General features: G+C 37.5%; 1 protein-coding gene across 1 annotated transcript; it reads left to right on the plus strand.

The window, feature by feature from the left end:
- Nucleotides 1–1,963: 1,963 nt before the first annotated feature.
- LOC130557373 (poly(rC)-binding protein 3) lies at nt 1,964–16,344 on the plus strand. Its single transcript, XM_057339074.1, has 13 exons — nt 1,964–2,156; nt 9,424–9,583; nt 9,924–9,947; nt 10,046–10,078; nt 10,173–10,289; nt 10,409–10,540; nt 10,738–10,866; nt 11,193–11,339; nt 13,067–13,108; nt 13,323–13,398; nt 13,988–14,040; nt 14,581–14,750; nt 14,858–16,344. The coding sequence occupies exons 2-13, from the start codon at nt 9,509–9,511 to the stop codon at nt 14,910–14,912; spliced, it is 1,053 nt and encodes a 350-aa protein (XP_057195057.1). The 5' UTR covers nt 1,964–2,156; nt 9,424–9,508; the 3' UTR covers nt 14,913–16,344.
- Nucleotides 16,345–18,265: the final 1,921 nt, after the last annotated feature.

Here is an 18,265-nt window from a genome sequence, read left to right on the forward strand (position 1 = left end):
GAGCAACAGCCCAGACCGTTCTTTTTCCAGGGGTTGAAGATTGTTTCTAGACAACTATCAAGTCATCAGTCAACCTCATGATTGTTGTTGTTGTTTGTACTAAACTAGTTTACATGTTATAAGTCTATATGTAAACAAATTTGCCACACACCTCAGTACATCAAGCTTTTTCATCTCAAAGCAGTACTTGAAGTCACAATGACATGAAAGTACATGACTATTTAGCATTGAGTCTTAATGTCACGGTCGTACCTTCTTGTTTATGAATTCCTAGTCGTGTGGCAGAATCGGGACAGAGCCCTTAGGTTTTATGTGAGAAAGCCATGAGTTGTTTATGTTTTTTACTTCTCATGTGTTTTCTCGTGTCTCGTCATTGGCCCCGCCCCTCTCGTTTCATGTATTGCTTCCCTGCCGTGTCTAATGTTTCTCACCTGCCCTGTGTCGTTATCCCTCGTTTGTCTTGCCCTATATAATACCCTCGTGTTTCATTGTCCTGTGCACGGTCATTGTATTCAGTTTGTTTTGCGTTCTGTGTCTTTGATGTAGCCCGTGTTTATCAGTATTGCCTGTGCCTGTGCCGTCGCCGTCTCAGTAAGTGTTTAGTTTAGTTTAGTTTGTCAAGTGTTTATTCAGTCTAGTGTGTAGTTAGTCTTCGTTCTGTACTTGTTTATAGTTTTTCTCGTTTATGAGTTTTACCCCATTGCGGGTCTTTGTTTTGTGTTTTTGTTGTCAAGAATAAAAGTCTGTTTGTTATCCCCGTTCTCCCGCTGCCTGCGCTTGGGTTCTTTCTTGCCACATCCGTGACACTTAAGGTCTCAAAAGATCGCCTGAAACCAAGAGCCCGTGTACTTTCTAAGCGTCTGATGAAAACATGACCTGTCATTCAGAGGGTTGAGAAGTCTTTTATGGAGTCACGTCTGAACATGGACTTTGTTTCTTTTGATTAGGCAGCCTTTCTCTGCAGAACAATCTGGAGCTCCAGTGCATTGCCTGTTTTAATGTGGAACAAATTTAATGCTCTATTTACGTCATCATCCCAGGGGCTATTCAATAGTCGGGAGGCTGTGTATCACCCCTGTTCTGGTCGCAACAATAATCGTAAATGCAATTTGTTGTTAGACGTTTCAAAACTCTTAAAAACTTGCATTTTGCCATTCAAAATACTAGTGTGTTTATGTATGGAAAGCCTATAGGAGCAAATGATGGTAAATTGGTTTTGAAGCAATTAGATAAAGTAGGACACACACCACATTGTTTGTGGTTTATCTACTTCAAGCCCCCTCTAATGTCCTGTGTAACTACAAGCCTGGAAGATGTATACAGAGGCTGTCTGAACGAAGCGATTCAGTCATAATGACAGAAGATTAATCCCTCCACAACTGTCCCGACATCACCATGGATTTGCTCTGGGTCACTTAATCCACGGAGGAGGAAGCTAAAGCTCAGTGTAATTCTGGCATGGTTGAAACGTAAAATTCTTAGTCTAGTAGAGTACATTAAGCGAACCAAAGAACAGGACAATCCAACACAAAAAATCAATGCCTGCTATAGAATCCTATGAGTGTATATTGTCAGTATCACTGTGGTCTTTGACGGCAGGAAGCATGTAGCAATTGTACTATGAGTCTTTGGTCTGAAACTGGTGCTTTGTTTGATGATAATTTGGGATGGAAGTAATTGGGGTACTTGCGTAACATTTTGTAGAAGTAAATATATACCATCAAAAATTGTCGAAAGAGACTGCCTCAGGGTAAAGGACAGGGATGACATAGATGGAGCATCATCCAATGATTGTGTTGAATTGCCAGTGTTTCTCATTGGACAGATCTAAAAATCTCACAGGAGGGGAACCCCTGTGCCCCTGCACCCATGGACGTCCGACCCGCTTTCAGGACTTTATAAAGATCAAGATCGAACCCCAAAATCATTTCGGTGAAACTGCCTTTTGCCGTCATTCTGTTTCGCCAGAAATGTCACGTGTCATGACATTCTATTCACATGACTCTAAGCTCTAGCCAATTGGGTGCCACCTTTCGATCTGAGTTAACCAGGAGGATAGGGAAAAAATAATTTTCCCTTTGGATGACGTTCCGTTTTTTATTAATCTTTTCGCAAACGTCGAAAGTGGTGGCCATCTGTCTCTAGTAGCACCAAAGGTAAAGCCTCTTCTTGAGCTTTTAGATTTAGGGGTTTCTGGGATTGTTTCAAGGGTTTTTGAAATTAATATGGAATTGCAATAGCGTCATATAATTTTGTTAGTTGATAGATTGCTTTGATACTTTTAAAAAAGAAATGCATTCTGATGTTACACTTATTTTTGATGATCAATTTTAAATTGATCCAGACTTGGTTTAAAACACATTAAATGACTCTGGTTTGAAACTAGTCGTGTTATCTAGGCCGACCACAGGTCAAAGATATTACTAATTCATTATACGGAACAACTATTGTTTACAACGTACTTGATATTGTTTTGGAAATGGCTCGATTTAATTCTCGACGATGTGCCTTAATGAGTCATTACACCTAATTACACAAATACAAAAGAGCTGTACATATTGGAGAAAAGTATTGCTCATCTCTCGGAGAATTGGTCAATTGGATGTCTTTATTCTATATTTCATCTTCACTGCTTTCTGCAACAATTCATATCAATATCTCTAGACTTTTCTGTGGATTTCTGCCACAGATTTTAATAAAGTGCAATTGTTTTTGTATGTAACAGATGCTGTAGGCATTCGAATTGACTTTGATCAGAATTGAACTTAATGGGACAAAAGAATCACATAAGCACTTTTGTCTCAATTAATGCAGTTGTGTTTGCTAGGGGAATTTGGTAAAGTGTCTGAAGAAATGTATTTCCTAAGGGCATTAATGCCATTATTTATTTTAAATGAAAATGTAACTAAAGATGCTCTGGTTGCTGGTATGTTAATACAAAAACAGTGATAAATGTCCCTTCACTGAAATTAAAGCTTTTTTAAACAAGGCAACCCTTGGGGAAATCCATCTGGTCAAAACCTTGCAGTTTTTAATAACATCTTGAGTTTTAATTTCACCATACACACATTTATTCCATTTCATTTTTTATTTATTCACATTTTAGTGTTGTCATGTTTTGCCCTGGTTTGAGTCAGTTAAATCACTATGGATGATTACTTAGGAAAGTTTGACTGTTCATAAATGTTGTATGACATTGGTTTAAAAGGTTTTCTTATATCAAATCCTTCTTTAAAAATCTGTTTGACAGTAACTGATGTGGACGGATGCAGAGAAACTATACAATGAAAATCTAGAATGCAGTAAACTGTTTAAAAACTGTTAGTTATGATGATTACAAGATTACATTTGTATACAATTCATTTTTATCAGTTTTATATATGTGGGGGGGGAAAGCTTTTCAACAGACTCTAACTGACACTACACTCTTAATAATAAAGGTGCTTCACAATGCCATAGAAGAACCCTTTTTTTGTCTAAATGGTTCTATAAAGAACATTTAACATCTAAAGAACCTTTCTGTTGCACAATGTTCTTGAAATTATAAAAAGGTAAGAAAGAGATGGTTCTTTAAAGAACCTTTGACTAAAGTGTTCTTTGTGGAACCAAAAATGGTTCTTCTATGGCATCGCTGTGAAGAACCTTATAAGCACCTTTATTTTTAAGAGTGTAAATGGATTTACTTCAAACTGCCCTTAAAAGTCATCACAGTTTAATTATGGATCTCCATCCAATTAAAGTGACACAATTACAATAAGATTCACAAGAAACAATATTAGACAATAGAGTTGTTAGACAATACAGTTTAAAAAAAAAATTTTTTTTAGCTGTCATGGGGTGGTACCATAAAGGGTTCCTTTTTGCACCCCTACAGGTACAAAACATATAATTATGTATCTTTGTGGGATACATCATTTTACCCTGAGGACCTAAAGTGTAATTCAAGGGTTTAAGGGTACAATTAAATGTTTTTTTCCCCTAGAAACAAAATTGTACCTTCATAGTCGTTTTTTTTAAATACACTGTATTATTCAGTATCAACACATCAGGGAATGGGGCAAAATCATTCCATGCTGCATGTCATTTAAACAACAACTGTACAAAAAATAAAGGGGGAAAAGAAAACAAAGACATCTTATATAACACAAGCATCTAAATAAAGTGGCCGCTTTTCTTTTCAGTATCACCGTCTATCTGCATTTAATGCAGAACATGCCTCAGTAGGTTTAGATAAGGCTTCATCTTTTATTGTTAGAGGAGCTCAATCTCAGCCACAAAGCAGAGAGTAAAAACCTTCTTCTACAATGCATGTTCTACACTGAGAACAGGGCAGAGATGCGCAATGGAAAAGGGGGGGGGGGGCTTTTTCTGAGCATTGCTCAGCCATGCAAAAAGCGTGCTTAATTTGATAGCCGCTACAGAGGAAGAGGCCAGAAGCTCTTTAGCAGAAAGCTTGACCCACTTTCCCCATCAGATGTCAGGAGAAACGCTGCTGAACAATGCGCCAGTTCTGTCACGATTAACGTTAGCGCAAATGGCTAACTTGCCAATAAACATAAAACAAATTTGGGTTCAGCCAACTTCGATAGTGTTTGTGTGCAAGTGTGTGTGCTCATGAGACCGATGAAATGAGAATAAATTTGCTCATTTGAAGCAAACATGTCTCAAACGGCACCATATGTGGCCTTTTTGTTTCTCTACAATCTCATCATAATGCAAACATTAAAAACACAATTCAAAATCAAGTGGCTTGTTCGCACTCACTGTACAGTATAGTATTGACTTTATTAACTGACATAAAATGCTTTTTTGCATTGTGGTTCCATTTTATATTTAACCTCAGAGAATCAGAGCTCATCTATGATCCACTTTTACAAAAACATTCCATCTGTTGGCTATTTCAGCCTGACTGGCTGTGTTGTGTATAATCTTCTTTTATGATACTGTTTAAATATTATTCTCATCTTCAAGCATTTCTCTTTTTCCAAAACAATGTTGATTATTCAGGATCACAATGCAGTGAAATGTAAATTGTTTCTTTGTCATTTTTTGTATTACACAGATGATGTTATTTCTACTCTGTTAGGTCTGGCACTGAACCTATAGTGGATTTTGTAGATTATTTTTTGCTGTTTAGTGGTACTGGTCACTAACCCCTGGATGCTGCTAATCTGGATTAAGGTCTTTATGTAATCTGGCATCCTGTGGGAGATTGGACATCTGGCTGTAAATCTGTCTCAGTTTTTGCATATTAAACTTGCCAAGAACCGCCCACTCTGTCTGACTGACTTTTAGGACAATCAATTACATTTCTTTTTTTTTTGTGCCGTTTAGGGCAGGGTTTATCAGAGATTGTAGTACAATAATACAATAATAGACTGGCACGACAAAGTTTTTGCCCTGTGTTCTCTACATACGAGTGTTGCAGACAACACAAAGAAATTTCCTAAAGGTTCACTCAAACGTTGATTGCCGCCATCTTTGAAATGTCGTTGCCTTGGAATTATAAGGTTCTATTTGCATTCTTAGTAGTTTTGAGATGATGATCTTAAAAGTTTTTGGATTCCACTTAACTTTGTAGATAAAACCTTTTTGTTTTAAGAAAAAAAGTCCCAAATTGTACACAACGTAAAGAAAAAAACATCACATAATGTAAATAAGTTATCACAGAATAAGAATATGTGAATAACTCAATTTTGACATAAAATTTCTGATTAAACCTTATAATTTCAACGTGACGATATGTTAAATGATGTTTATCACCAGTAGCATATTTTGCTGGAAAATATTAAAATCTAACAATCACTAACCCCTACCCAGTGTTGGGTAAGTTACTCTGTAAAAGTAATTAATTACTAGTTACTAGTTATATATTCAATAGTGTAATTAGATTATTGTACAAATTACTCTTTCCAAAAAGTATTTAATTACTTATTACTAATTACTTTTTATATCCTACATCAACCTTGATTAGCTAAGCAATTCATGGATAAACACGAAACGACTCTTAATTCATTCAAATAAATCATATAAAACTACATAAATAACTGACTAAAGTATTACAAATGTGAGAAAGATACATTAATGCATGCATTTAAAATTAGACTTTAAAGTTAGAATTTTAATGTCAATTCCTCTATTGTATACATTACACAGTATTTAGTTCAATTACATCGGAAGTAACTAATTAAATTACAGAAAAAAGAAGAGTAATCCCTTATTAATTAAATTACAGTGACTAATTACTTATGATCGATATTACTTACTTACGACATAAAACACATCAGTTATAACCCGCTTGTGATATTTTAAAGCTTTAAACCTTTCTTAAATATGGCGGTTGCTAACAAGTTGCTATACATCGGCGGATATATATCTCAAAAATGTGGATGGGGATATATTCACTGAGTAATTTCGGAACATGTTTTTAATAAAGTTTGAAAGAGTTCTTGAACTTCTTGAAGGCTTGGTGGTGGTGATGTTGATGTCGAGCGACCATGGTGTAGTCTGTTTATAGCCTCATGTTAGCTTTTTACTTCTGGTGATTGTATTTAGGCTTCAAAAACAATAAATGTTATACAAGGCTATATGGCTGCTGTCCTTCTGAAGCTATGCAATTTAGCCATAACTATAACCAGGGGCGGAGCCAGGGGGTGGCCAATGGTGGCCAAGGCCACCATAAATTAATCTTTGGCCACCCCCCTGGCCCCCCATCACCGCTTTGCCGGCAACGTTTTTGCGGAACCATTTTTGTACACAGTTGTTCCCATATGGACGCATTTCAACAGCGCACCTCAAACAAGTACTTCTCCAACCAAACTGAAGGTGGCTGTAATACACTCAACTTGAATTTCAACCACCAACCAGTGTTGCCAATTTGGCGACTTTGTCGCTAGATTTAGCGACTTTTCAGACCCCGTTAGCGACTTATTTTTCAAAAAGCGACTAACGACAAATCTAGCTACTTTCTGAATAAGCCTTGGCGGCTTAGCGAAACATTCTGCTTCACGTCTATTGCCCCGCGAGAGCGAGCTTTTGCCTTCCCAGCGCAGCACCGCCTCTCTGTGTCTATTCTGTTCAGTGCGCGACAGGAGAAGCAGCACATTCAGTTCAGACTGCACTGACGCGTGAATGAGAGAGGCATGTACAAACAGTGTTTCCAAGAACTAATCACTTATTGACCTTGTTTGAGCATTTATAATGCGATGACTGTATGGACGCATAAACAAGAACACAGACGGATTTTAGCTGTTCAACGAAAGTGACTGCTGGTGTGTAGTTTTAATTGGTGAGTTCACTCACTGTTACATGCGTTTTTGTTGTCTGCCAACAGAAACAGAAAAATAAGTCATTAAGAGCCTATTTATTGTGCATTTGGGTGTATTGTTTTAATATAATACTGTACACAACCGCTCAGAGAGTAGAGATGTGAAGCAGACCTTAGCTGTCAGATACTACGTGATGACGTCACTGATATGCGCGTGACGTCATTTGGCGACATTTAGCGACTTTTCGGGCAGGCTTTAGCTACTTTCTATTGAAAAGAGTTGGCAACACTGCCACCAACACAATTATAGAAGAAGAAGTAGTGTTGTTGTTGTTCGCGTGTGCTCCAACGGACTTTGCGCGTGCAGTAGAAGGACTGTCTGTTTCCCGCCGCGAGAGAAGAGGTCACAGGTAAGTTAAGAAGAAGAATTAAGTTTATTCACTATGTTTGAAATGTTTCTTGTCTTAATTTATGTATATTATGGCTGGCGTGCTGAAGTTGAAACAGACATGGTAAAGTTTGCTAAATTAATTTAGGCTGTTAATTTAGCAGTATGAAAGTCGCAAGATATAAACAGTTTCACTGTGTCGGTGTCATTTAAAAGAGCGTTGTAGAAGGCCATTAAAAGTAAAGTCAACTTTCAGTGCTGATTTAGCTTAATGGTGGTGGTCTGTCTGTGTCATATCCTTGAAAGGGAATTAAAATGTTTTGTTGGCAGTTGGCAGCCAAATGATAATATGCAAAGTATTGCAAAGGAATATTTTTGAAATGCTTGCCCATAATGTTAAGGTTACTATATTTTGGTTTCTCTGTGATATTGTAATGTTTGTTTTATAAAAGTGCATTCTGGTATATTCTTATGTCGTGTAAATTGTCATTATGGTGTGAGCTTTATCACCAATTAAAAAGACACCACCTTCTGCAATGCCACACTGTTTCATATCTTTTTTTAAATCAGTTTAGTAATACATTAAAAAGCTTATGTGGATCTTCATGATGTAATTCTACATGGCAATCACTGCCTGTTTAAGTAAATGAGTGAGTGACAAAGAAACACTACTAGATCCACAGTGACTTGCCACATAGGGGGAAAAAAAGATGATATCAGTTTCTGTGCTACCCCTGTGTGAGCTATGGTCTCAGTCTGGCCACCCCTATGAAAATTGTCTGGCTCCGCCACTGACTATAACAAGACAGCAAGCTCAAATCAGTTGCTTCTCATTGAGGTCATAATTGATTTATTTCCAGTCTGCCCTATTGAAGTCATTATTTTTGGACAAATGCAATGTTCCAGTATGGAATGTACTGGGCACACGTTTATTTGACTATATCATCTAAGCTGTTAATGGCATGTAATTTAACATTCAGGAGCTACAGGAAAGGATGTTATGATATCCAAACATATCACATTTAGAAATAAACAAATGAAAGGCTAACTTTATATTTAGATTTACAAATATGAATAGAAAAAAACAACGGAAAAGCACAGTGAAAATGCAACATAGTTCACCCAACAATGAAAATTCTTTCATCATTTACAGTACTTACTCTCGTGTCATTCCAAAACTGTATGATGGTCTATATATATCCAGTAAAATCGCCAGTGTTGAAAAAAGGTCATATTAACACTCACAGTGTATACTGTATATAATCCACACTCTCAAAATGTGGATTATATAAACACTATGAAAGATAATTTTACATTTTTTAACACTGGCGATTTTGCTGTGTTAGAGATATATAAATATCTAACATATTTTGAAGAATATTGGCCCTCACTGGCACAAAAAACATTTTTCAACAAAATGTATTTTGTGTTCCACAGAAGAAAGAGTCATAAAATGGTCACTGGTTGGACATCTAATTATGCAATGTAGAATTTAGAATTGATATGTTCATTGGAAAAATACACTGCTACTTTTGAGTTTTTTATACCAACAGGACAGTGTATACCAAGGCATCAATGGGTACATAACCAAACCTTAAACATTGGTTGTGTATTAGACAAAGCCTCCCCCTTGCGGTTACAAAAAAACATCACACATTACACTTATTTCATTGTAAGTCAAACAATATTGTAGTCATTTAATCTTTCTGTGATTGAAAAGATTGAAATAAACTTTTTTTCTATGTCTTTTCTATTTTTTATTTTTAAGTGACTGTGAGGTTACAACTGGCCCCTGTATTCCTCAATCGCTCCTGTGAATTCCTGACTTGTTCACCCAGCCCCAAATCCTAACCATGGAACCCACCAAAGTTCAGTCCGAAGGAGGGCTCAATGTCACTCTGACCATCAGGCTCCTTATGCATGGAAAGGTACAAGAACAACATGCATCAGGTTGTGATAAATTTCCATACAATACTGTACCAGTGACACAGTACAAGAGTTTTGTAAGACAAAAAAGTCTGTCCCCTAAACTTTATACAGTAGGCTATGTCATAATTTACAAAAAAGTTTTCAGGTATAAAGAGTAATCTGTCAGATCTTCCCTTTCCAGTCACTACCTACATGAGTTTTTCTTACTGTTTTCACAGATTTGTTGCTTTTGTTAGCATATCCTCTCCTGTCAGATTAACAAATGCAAAATATTTGAGAATTTAATTCAAATCACAGCATCTGCGATCACAATGAATACTTTTTCTTCTTCACTTGCAGGAGGTTGGCAGCATTATTGGCAAGGTCAGGAAACCAAAACAATGTTACAAAAAATACAGTCATTTTTTCATAATAATGTATGACTCACAACATGCATTTGGATAAAATGTACATTTTTTCAGAAAGGGGAAACTGTGAAGAAGATGCGCAAAGAGGTAAGTACCTATAAAATGATTCGTATCCGCTTTGATTCTTATCAACATTATTTTATCATCACTACTCTATTAACAAAACATACTATATCTACAGAGTAGTGCGCGTATAAACATTTCAGAGGGGAACTGTCCAGAGAGGATTGTGACCATCACAGGACCCACAGATGCCATTTTCAAGGCCTTCGCCATGATCGCGTACAAGTTTGAAGAAGTATCAGACCTCATAAATTCCCATATGCGTCTTGAAATGATTATATAGCACATCTAAATGTCACTTCTATAAAATGAGGTCTGATAAAATGTTAAAGATGGTGTTCTGGTTTCCCACAGGATATCATTAACTCTATGAGCAACAGTCAGGCCACAAGTAAACCTCCAGTGACTTTGCGCTTGGTGGTGCCGGCCAGCCAGTGTGGCTCTCTAATTGGGAAGGGGGGTTCTAAGATCAAGGAGATGAGGGAGGTATGTCACATGGTTATGAATTCATTGTTTCACATTTCATAAACTGCAACATTTCTTACTATGCAAGTATGTTTAGTATGTGCTTTACTTCAATTCAACAGTCGAAACAAACTAATCAGATTAGAGCAACAAAAAAATGAGAGAAAATCTGTGTTTCTGTGTACCCTGGCTGAGATTGTGCTGTGCTTGGTTTTCAGTCTACAGGTGCACAGGTGCAGGTGGCTGGAGACATGCTGCCCAATTCCACTGAGCGGGCAGTCACTATTTCAGGTGCTCCTGAGGCCATTATCCAGTGTGTAAAACAGATCTGTGTGGTTATGCTGGAGGTAAGAACAAGATAAAAATTATTTTCTGATACAGAGTTATAAAGGGACATTTTACCAGGAAATTAAAATTAATTTACTCACCCTCATGTCATGTCAAAACCTGTACTGTATATGACCCACTGACTTCCACTGAATGGATACAAAACCACTGGGACATTTCTCAAAATAGGATGTTGCTTTGTGATCTTCTGTACATTTTAAGTCATAAACAGGTTTTGAATGACATGATGATGAATAAATAATGCATTTTTCTGATTATCTGCGCTCAATTGTTTACTCTAAGTCTTATTTTCCAATCTTATTTGTCCTATGTTGTCCTGTTCCAGTCCCCACCCAAAGGTGCCACGATTCCGTACAGGCCCAAGCCTGCCACCACACCAATTATTTTCTCTGGTGGGCAGGTAAGAGCAGACACTCTGGCAGCACCGGCCACAGCCAATCTCAGCTTGTTACTGCAACATCAGCCTCTGCCTGTAAGTATGGTCAGAAAATACACTTCAGTAGTCACACCTACCGACTGTTTATACCTTTTTAATTGGGGATCCATCAAACTTATTGATAAAGGATGTGAGAGGGGGACAAATCCTAGGCCTCATTCTTTGCCTCATTACTAAAGAGATGGTTCACACAACCCTAAAGGCACATATTACTAACACGCCCTTTAAATGAATAAAAAATACTGCACCATTGACTTTAGACCAGTTGTTAATTGGTCAATTTTAAGTTGCCTCAAAATAGCAATGCACCAATAATGCGCCTGAACACACCTCGTTTTCAGCCCAAAGATAATATATATAAACAAGCCACTGCCTTTACAAAGAATGGAGAGGAATGCAGCCCTCAATATGGCAGCTCTAGAAAGCCCCGCCTTCCAGTAGAAAGATCCAATCGTCACTCGATAAAGACTGACGATTCTCTGGGGCTGAGCTTATGTGAGGCGCTTGCCAGCCTATTTGCATGCGCAATATCTGAAGCGACCTCGAAAAAGGTGATTTTTAACGCAATTTAAAGCGGCCCTAACACACGCGGTTTCTGCCAATCTCATATTAATCTTGAGTACCTATAGAGTAGTATTGCATACTTCGTATCTTCGAAGAGTATAGAGATGCTATTATTTCCGAAAGCATACGGTGCGTGGGGGGGGGTGTGGGATAGGCTGATCTAAAGCACGTGCGCATCCATAGCCAACAAAACACAGACATCAGTTTCACTCATCGCATGCGGTTCATGTCCGGCATCTTTTAGCGCTGGGACGGCTCCATATATCAGTTCAAATGATCTCCAAATCCAGCGTTATATCCACCGTTTATATAACATTCATCACCCAAATGCAGTGAACAAACAAACACCTGAACTTCGCGAACGTATGCTCTCTCTCTCCTGCACACAAGTGAAAGTGACGTCTGCGCATGCTCCTTCTCCTGCTCTCCTTGCTGCCGCGTGCTTCTCCGGGAGAATTGTCCAATAAGGGACTATGAAAAATTGTTACGAAACAGTTTTATATGTTCTGAAAAAAAACTTTCCGAAACCTGTACGATCGCTGGGGGAGGGTATCGAGCACAGAAATACTACATAATACGCCCAACTCGTTTTTTGACAAGTTAACCATGTTAAGCATGAGAAGACAGCACGTTTAACATTGTAAAGAAGTCAGAATGCATGACACACCCTTTAAGCTTAGCAAACCGAAGTTATGGTACAGTCCGTATCAGGTTTAATTATTGATCGAAATTATGCTATTTGATTGTGATTTTTGTCAGTGATTTTAGAAATATCTGCCTTCCACCATTTATTGAGATAGGATTGTTGACCTGCTATGTACATAACTGCCCAGAGGCGTTGCAAACATGGTCGCCAAGTGGCACGTCGACTTCGTAAATGGACTTTACCAGCACCAGATGGGCACAAGTGCATTTGCTATTTAAACAACGTGGCACTGGATGCGAAAATGATAACTGTGTTGGGCTGAAACTAGCAAAAAAACTTGCTTCCCACCTGACGTTGCACTGCGCCAGGTGTATGATAGGTCCCATTGTCTTGAAAGTATATCTTTATATGTAAAAAAGCCATCAATGATGTTTAACATGATAGAAGTTGTCTGAGTTGGCTTAGGTTTAGCCGATGAGGCATTAGTAGTAGTATTCCCCGTTGTTTGTAATCCCCTGCTCCCCTGTATGAAGATTTTCTTTCCTTTCCATAGACATACACCATTCAGGGACAATACGCCATCCCACACCCGGACGTGAGTAAACCATCCCTTACAATCCTACCTTACTTTAGTGTAGTACTCTTCTTAACCTTTTCTTAGCTTTATTAATATTGATACAGCTTAAAGATCTATTTCTATGTGTCTTTATACACAAGGCCTTGTTAGTGTCTAACAAGAGTTTGTGAAGGTCCAGGCAGGACTCATGATAACCTGTTAGGTGTACTGATCCTCCTCCCTCCCCCAGCAGTTGACAAAGCTCCATCAGCTGGCTATGCAGCATACCCCCTTTACCTCCCTTGGACAGACCACCCCTGCTTTCCCTGGTACGTACCTTAACCCCCCCCCCACTAAACACCCTTAAATCTATACCTGTAGATCTTTTGTTCACTTTTTTGTCTTTCAAACTTATCCCCCTGCAGGTAGCTTGACAATCCGTCATTTATCAGGGCTCGACATTGACGCTTGTCCAGAACAAGTGAATGTTTTGAGAGAGAGAGACAGAATTTTACTTGCCTGACCGGACAAGAAACTTGAAAAAAAAATAACATTCAGGGCTGTACAGTGTGACATATATGTAGATAGAATAATAAAAATAAAAGCATTAGACAGAGGCGTGTTTGTGTGAAGTGCGTTTGTCGTTGTGCTTCTTTGTGTGTGACAATAATCAATGCCCCCCACACTGAGCACGGAACGCTTCAAATGAAATATCATTTTTTATCTCATTTTTGTACTCGGACAAGTGAATGACAAATTTACTGGACAACCACATGACAATGCTTAATGTCGAGCCCTGAGACTTGTATTGCATTTCAAAATAATAAATTGTTGACCAAAAAAATTCAATAGCAAGAGAATGTTTACTTTTTTAACTGTACAAGATCTTATTTTCTCTCATACTTACTGTGTTTCTAGGTCTGGATGCCAGTTCACAGGCCAGTACTCATGAACTCACCATTCCAAATGATGTGAGCATTGTTCCTAACCACCTTATTAAACATATTATATGAAAGTAGAAATATCCCTTTAAAATTCCATTACAAAACAGACAAAAAACCTGTTGCTTTTCACAAAAAAAATCAGATCTTTGGCAGCTGGGGCACCAGTGGTTAGAGCATGGCACTAGCAATGCCAAGGTCATGGGTTCAATCCCAAGGGATTGCACATAGACAGAAACAAAATGTATAATACAATGCAATGTAAGTCGCTTTGGATAAAAGCGTCTGCCAAATACATAAATGTAAATGAACTGTAAATGACGGTTTTTCCTGTAAATTATATGTTTTCCCCGTTTTTCTTGTAAATTTGCGGTCTTTTTTTGTAATTTTACGTTTTTGTAAAATGCATAAAAAATCTGTAAAAAAAAGAATTTTTTTACATTATACGTTGAAAAAGTGTAAAAAAAACAGAAAATTCTGTAAAATATATTTTTTACAGATGTCAAAAAACTGGTTGAAAATCCAAACTCATAAAAACCTTATGAAGTCAATCTCTCTTCATGTTTCCAGTTAATAGGCTGCATAATCGGACGCCAGGGCACCAAAATTAATGAAATCCGTCAGATGTCTGGAGCTCAGATCAAAATTGCTAATGCCATGGAGGGGTCAACAGACCGTCAGATCACCATCACGGGCACTCCTGCCAACATCAGCCTGGCACAGTACCTCATAAATGCCAGGTGAGATCTACTCAGACAGTGACATTGAACTGGTTAAAATCGATTATCAGACACCAAATGATGCTTATACTGTTCATGCCTTCAAATTCTTACTGTACTGTTTGCAGGTTCAGAGATGTGGCAGCCATGTGGACTGATCCTTCGACCATGACCACCTCCTGAAGTCATTATGCTCTTTTCATCTGACAGTACGCTATTGAATGGTTTTTGGGCCTCCGCAGTCTTTGTAAAACCTGAATAAGACCTAATGTAGTCAGAAGTTTGTTTCTCAGGATGTCTGGATCGCATTTTATGTAATTCAGCCTGTTTATTCCATAAAACAAGTATTCTAATTAGCAACCTGTATTTAAATCATTTGTATGAAATAATTATCTTGGAATTGTGTCTGTGTACAATGATATATAATTAACTTTCTTGTTAATTAGATTTTAGTTTTAGAACAGAAAACTTAGCATGCTGAATGTCTAGCATCTGTTATGCTCTTATTTATCTTAAATGCTTTCTCAATATTTTATATTTAAAAATGTATTCAAGTAATCACACATGTAATGTAATAAATAAATACAATAAAATACTTGATGTATTATTTATTATTTAGATCTGCATGTGGCTGAAAAGATGGTCCTTAAAAGAAATCTATTATAACAAGACTTTCACAGTGCATAATTGAGGTAGAAATTGCTAGTTTATATATAGGCAGACAGTAAATTTCACTCAGCTGTTAATAATATACACAAAGGAACAATGCCTAATAATGCCTAATTTGTTTATTACTCATTTAAAATATTCACCTTTCCTCTGGTTCTAAAATAATCCTCTATTCAACATCTACAGTACAATTACAGACAGAGAGACCGCTGCATGTGTAGTCTGACCATTTTCAGCCTTTCAAAAAGACTAATGTATGATTGATTGTTTGATTTTTCTTGGATAAAAATATTATTCACTACATGTGTAGCTAATAGTTTATGACGCAATACTGAAACTTTATTTAATGCTTCGTAGTGCACTGTATGCAATAATGTGAATAATGTTTTTGAACTTTTATTGACTGTGTCATGTTTATTGGTGTTAACCGTAAACCATTAGTAAGTGATGTTTATTTGGCAATGTATTTGTGATTATAAGGAGGCAAGTCATGGAAGTTAATTTGAATGTAATGATATGATCTTTTAATGAGACATTTGCTATTTAAAGAGGTTCCAGGCAGTCTAAAACAACAGCCTACATATGTTGATTTTGCTTGTCGGGTGATTTTAGGTTTTCTTTTCAATTGTGTCTCAATAGTTTGTTTAACAGTTCGCTTTGCAGAATGTTTATTATTTATATCAATGGACTTGATGAGTTTCATTCTAATGTATAACTAATTTATGTATGCATTTTAGTGTTGTGATGATTTGTATGTAAGATACAATGTTATTTACTCCAACTGCATTGCAAGAGTTATTAATAGGAAGCCAATAAGTGATCTATCTGTTTCTTTTCCAGTTGCTAAGATAGTTTAATGTACTCTAGTAAAACATAAACTATTTTGTATTCATTCATACCAATAAAATTGGGTCCAAATGTACAAGAATAATAAATATTCTGAATGTCTCAACAAATTTGTCAGGGTTTTCTATTTAAATAGAAAAAATAATATCCTGTCTCTTCCAAGATTCCATTATGGTGAACTATTTCTATACATATACTTTGATTTTTGAGCATTACATAAAGTAGACTGTTATTTTTACTGTGCATACTATTTTTATGTATACTAATAGAACACTTGTATACTTTTTTGTAAGGGTATGGGTTATGTAGGAACTATGTGTTCCTATGCTTTGACCAGAGAATCAGCCATGAGAGAAAAAGAACTGTCTAGGTTTTTTTATAAGTACAATTTTTTGAAGTAACATTTTTGGCCTTTCATTATTCTGAAACCAGTCTGTTTATAATATGCATAAAAGAGTTTAAAATGCTGTCTAATTGTATAGCAATCTGGGGTTTGGAGGATTGACAATTCAAATTTGGGTTTGGTACAGTAAAGCATCCAAGAGCCATTTCATCTGATATCTGTTACAGTCTTGATGTGTCCACTAACAGAGATCTCATTTCCCTGTAACAGCAAAAGTCGTTCTAAATCAAAGTGCTCATAACTGGCCACTTCAAAGAGCCCTTCGAAATGAAGGTTTTGAAGGCTACAACTGATGGACACTTCGGCCCCCATGATGTTTCGTGCAGATTCTTTGTGTTACAACAGCGCCTTCTTGTGGACATGGGATGATGACACAGAAGGGAACTTCAAGAAACAGTTGTTTGGTCCCCTACACCTTTCGAAGTCCTCACTCCAGAAGGTAAACCCTTTGAAGGGCTTATAGGGCATAGGGATGAGCTCTTTGGAATGAAACACAGAGCTACCTTTACCTATAGGGCCTGAACAGCATAGTCGTTACTAATCTAATTAAGAGAGAAACATTTTGGAGAATTGATTTAAAAGTACTTTTGGCTGATCTTTCCATTAGATTTTTTGTGAAAATGTACATGATAAACAATAATCTTTCATTTAAAAAAACATGTCAATTAATTACGTCATTAGCAAAAGCGGTGACATGTAAAAACAAAGTGTTTACCATTAGACTACACTTTATCTTAACCAAAAGACAGAAAAGCGTTAAATTTTAGATGTTATTTAGATGATATATAGATATGAAACTCTGCAGGAAAGTCGAGGTCCTGTACAGGGTTGAGGACCCCGGATGAAGAGCCTCAAAAATGAATGCGGAGAAGACCAGCCTGCCGCATCACATTCATGTAGCAGGGAAACCCCTGATAATAAAGCTTTAGAAGAAGCCATAGTAGAATGTGCCCTTATAAGTAGAGGTGAAGGCATTCTGCGCACTTCATATGCCTTAGAAATAGCTTCCACGATCCCTTTGCTAATGCTTTGTTTAGCGGCTGGGTAGCCTTTCTTAGGCGACCAAAACAGACCAATAACTGGCCACACGTCCTCCATGCTAACATAAGCCTCCAAGCAAATAGCCTCTCTTGGTCCTCTACCTCGGTAGAGACATTCATTCAAGAATTGGGGGCTGAACCCACAGTTTTCACAGCTCTGGTATATTGAAACCTCGCCTTCAGTTAGAAGGTCCTTCCTGAGGGGAATCTCCCATGGAGGCCCAACCAGGAAATAATTCAGGTCTTAAAACCCCACTTGTGCAGGTCAGAAGGCTGAAAGCCGCACTCGTACTACTAACAGAAGGCTGACCCTCTCCCAGCAAACTCTCTAACTCTAGAAAAAAGCGCACTTAGGCCTGCATACAGCACTTCGGCCCGACTCGCTGCCGTATAAGCATTGCCCATCAAACTAGATGTAACCCTGCACAGTTTGGTGGACAGTGTTGGGTGCTTAAGTGATAAGAAGAAGCTAAAGTATCCTCCAGCTGTGGCATCGTTTCATAGCCGTTCTCCTTAACCCAAGAGAGTAGAAAGACTAGAGCTTGAATTAACAGATATTCTAGAGGAGAATGGCTTAT

This window comes from Triplophysa rosa, linkage group LG7, assembly GCF_024868665.1.
Source record: "Triplophysa rosa linkage group LG7, Trosa_1v2, whole genome shotgun sequence".
Classification (NCBI taxonomy): Eukaryota; Metazoa; Chordata; class Actinopteri; order Cypriniformes; family Nemacheilidae; genus Triplophysa; species Triplophysa rosa.

What these genes read in the sequence shown, in the direction of transcription:
- LOC130557373 (XM_057339074.1), top strand. Translation starts at nt 9,509, where the DNA reads ATGGAACCCACCAAAGTTCAGTCCGAAGGAGGGCTCAATGTCACTCTG. An exon ending in TTGGCAGCATTATTGGCAAG is followed by an intron (nt 9,948 to 10,045) that starts GTCAGGAAACCA and finishes ACATTTTTTCAG; the next exon opens with AAAGGGGAAACTGTGAAGAA. An exon ending in AACTCACCATTCCAAATGAT is followed by an intron (nt 14,041 to 14,580) that starts GTGAGCATTGTT and finishes TCATGTTTCCAG; the next exon opens with TTAATAGGCTGCATAATCGG.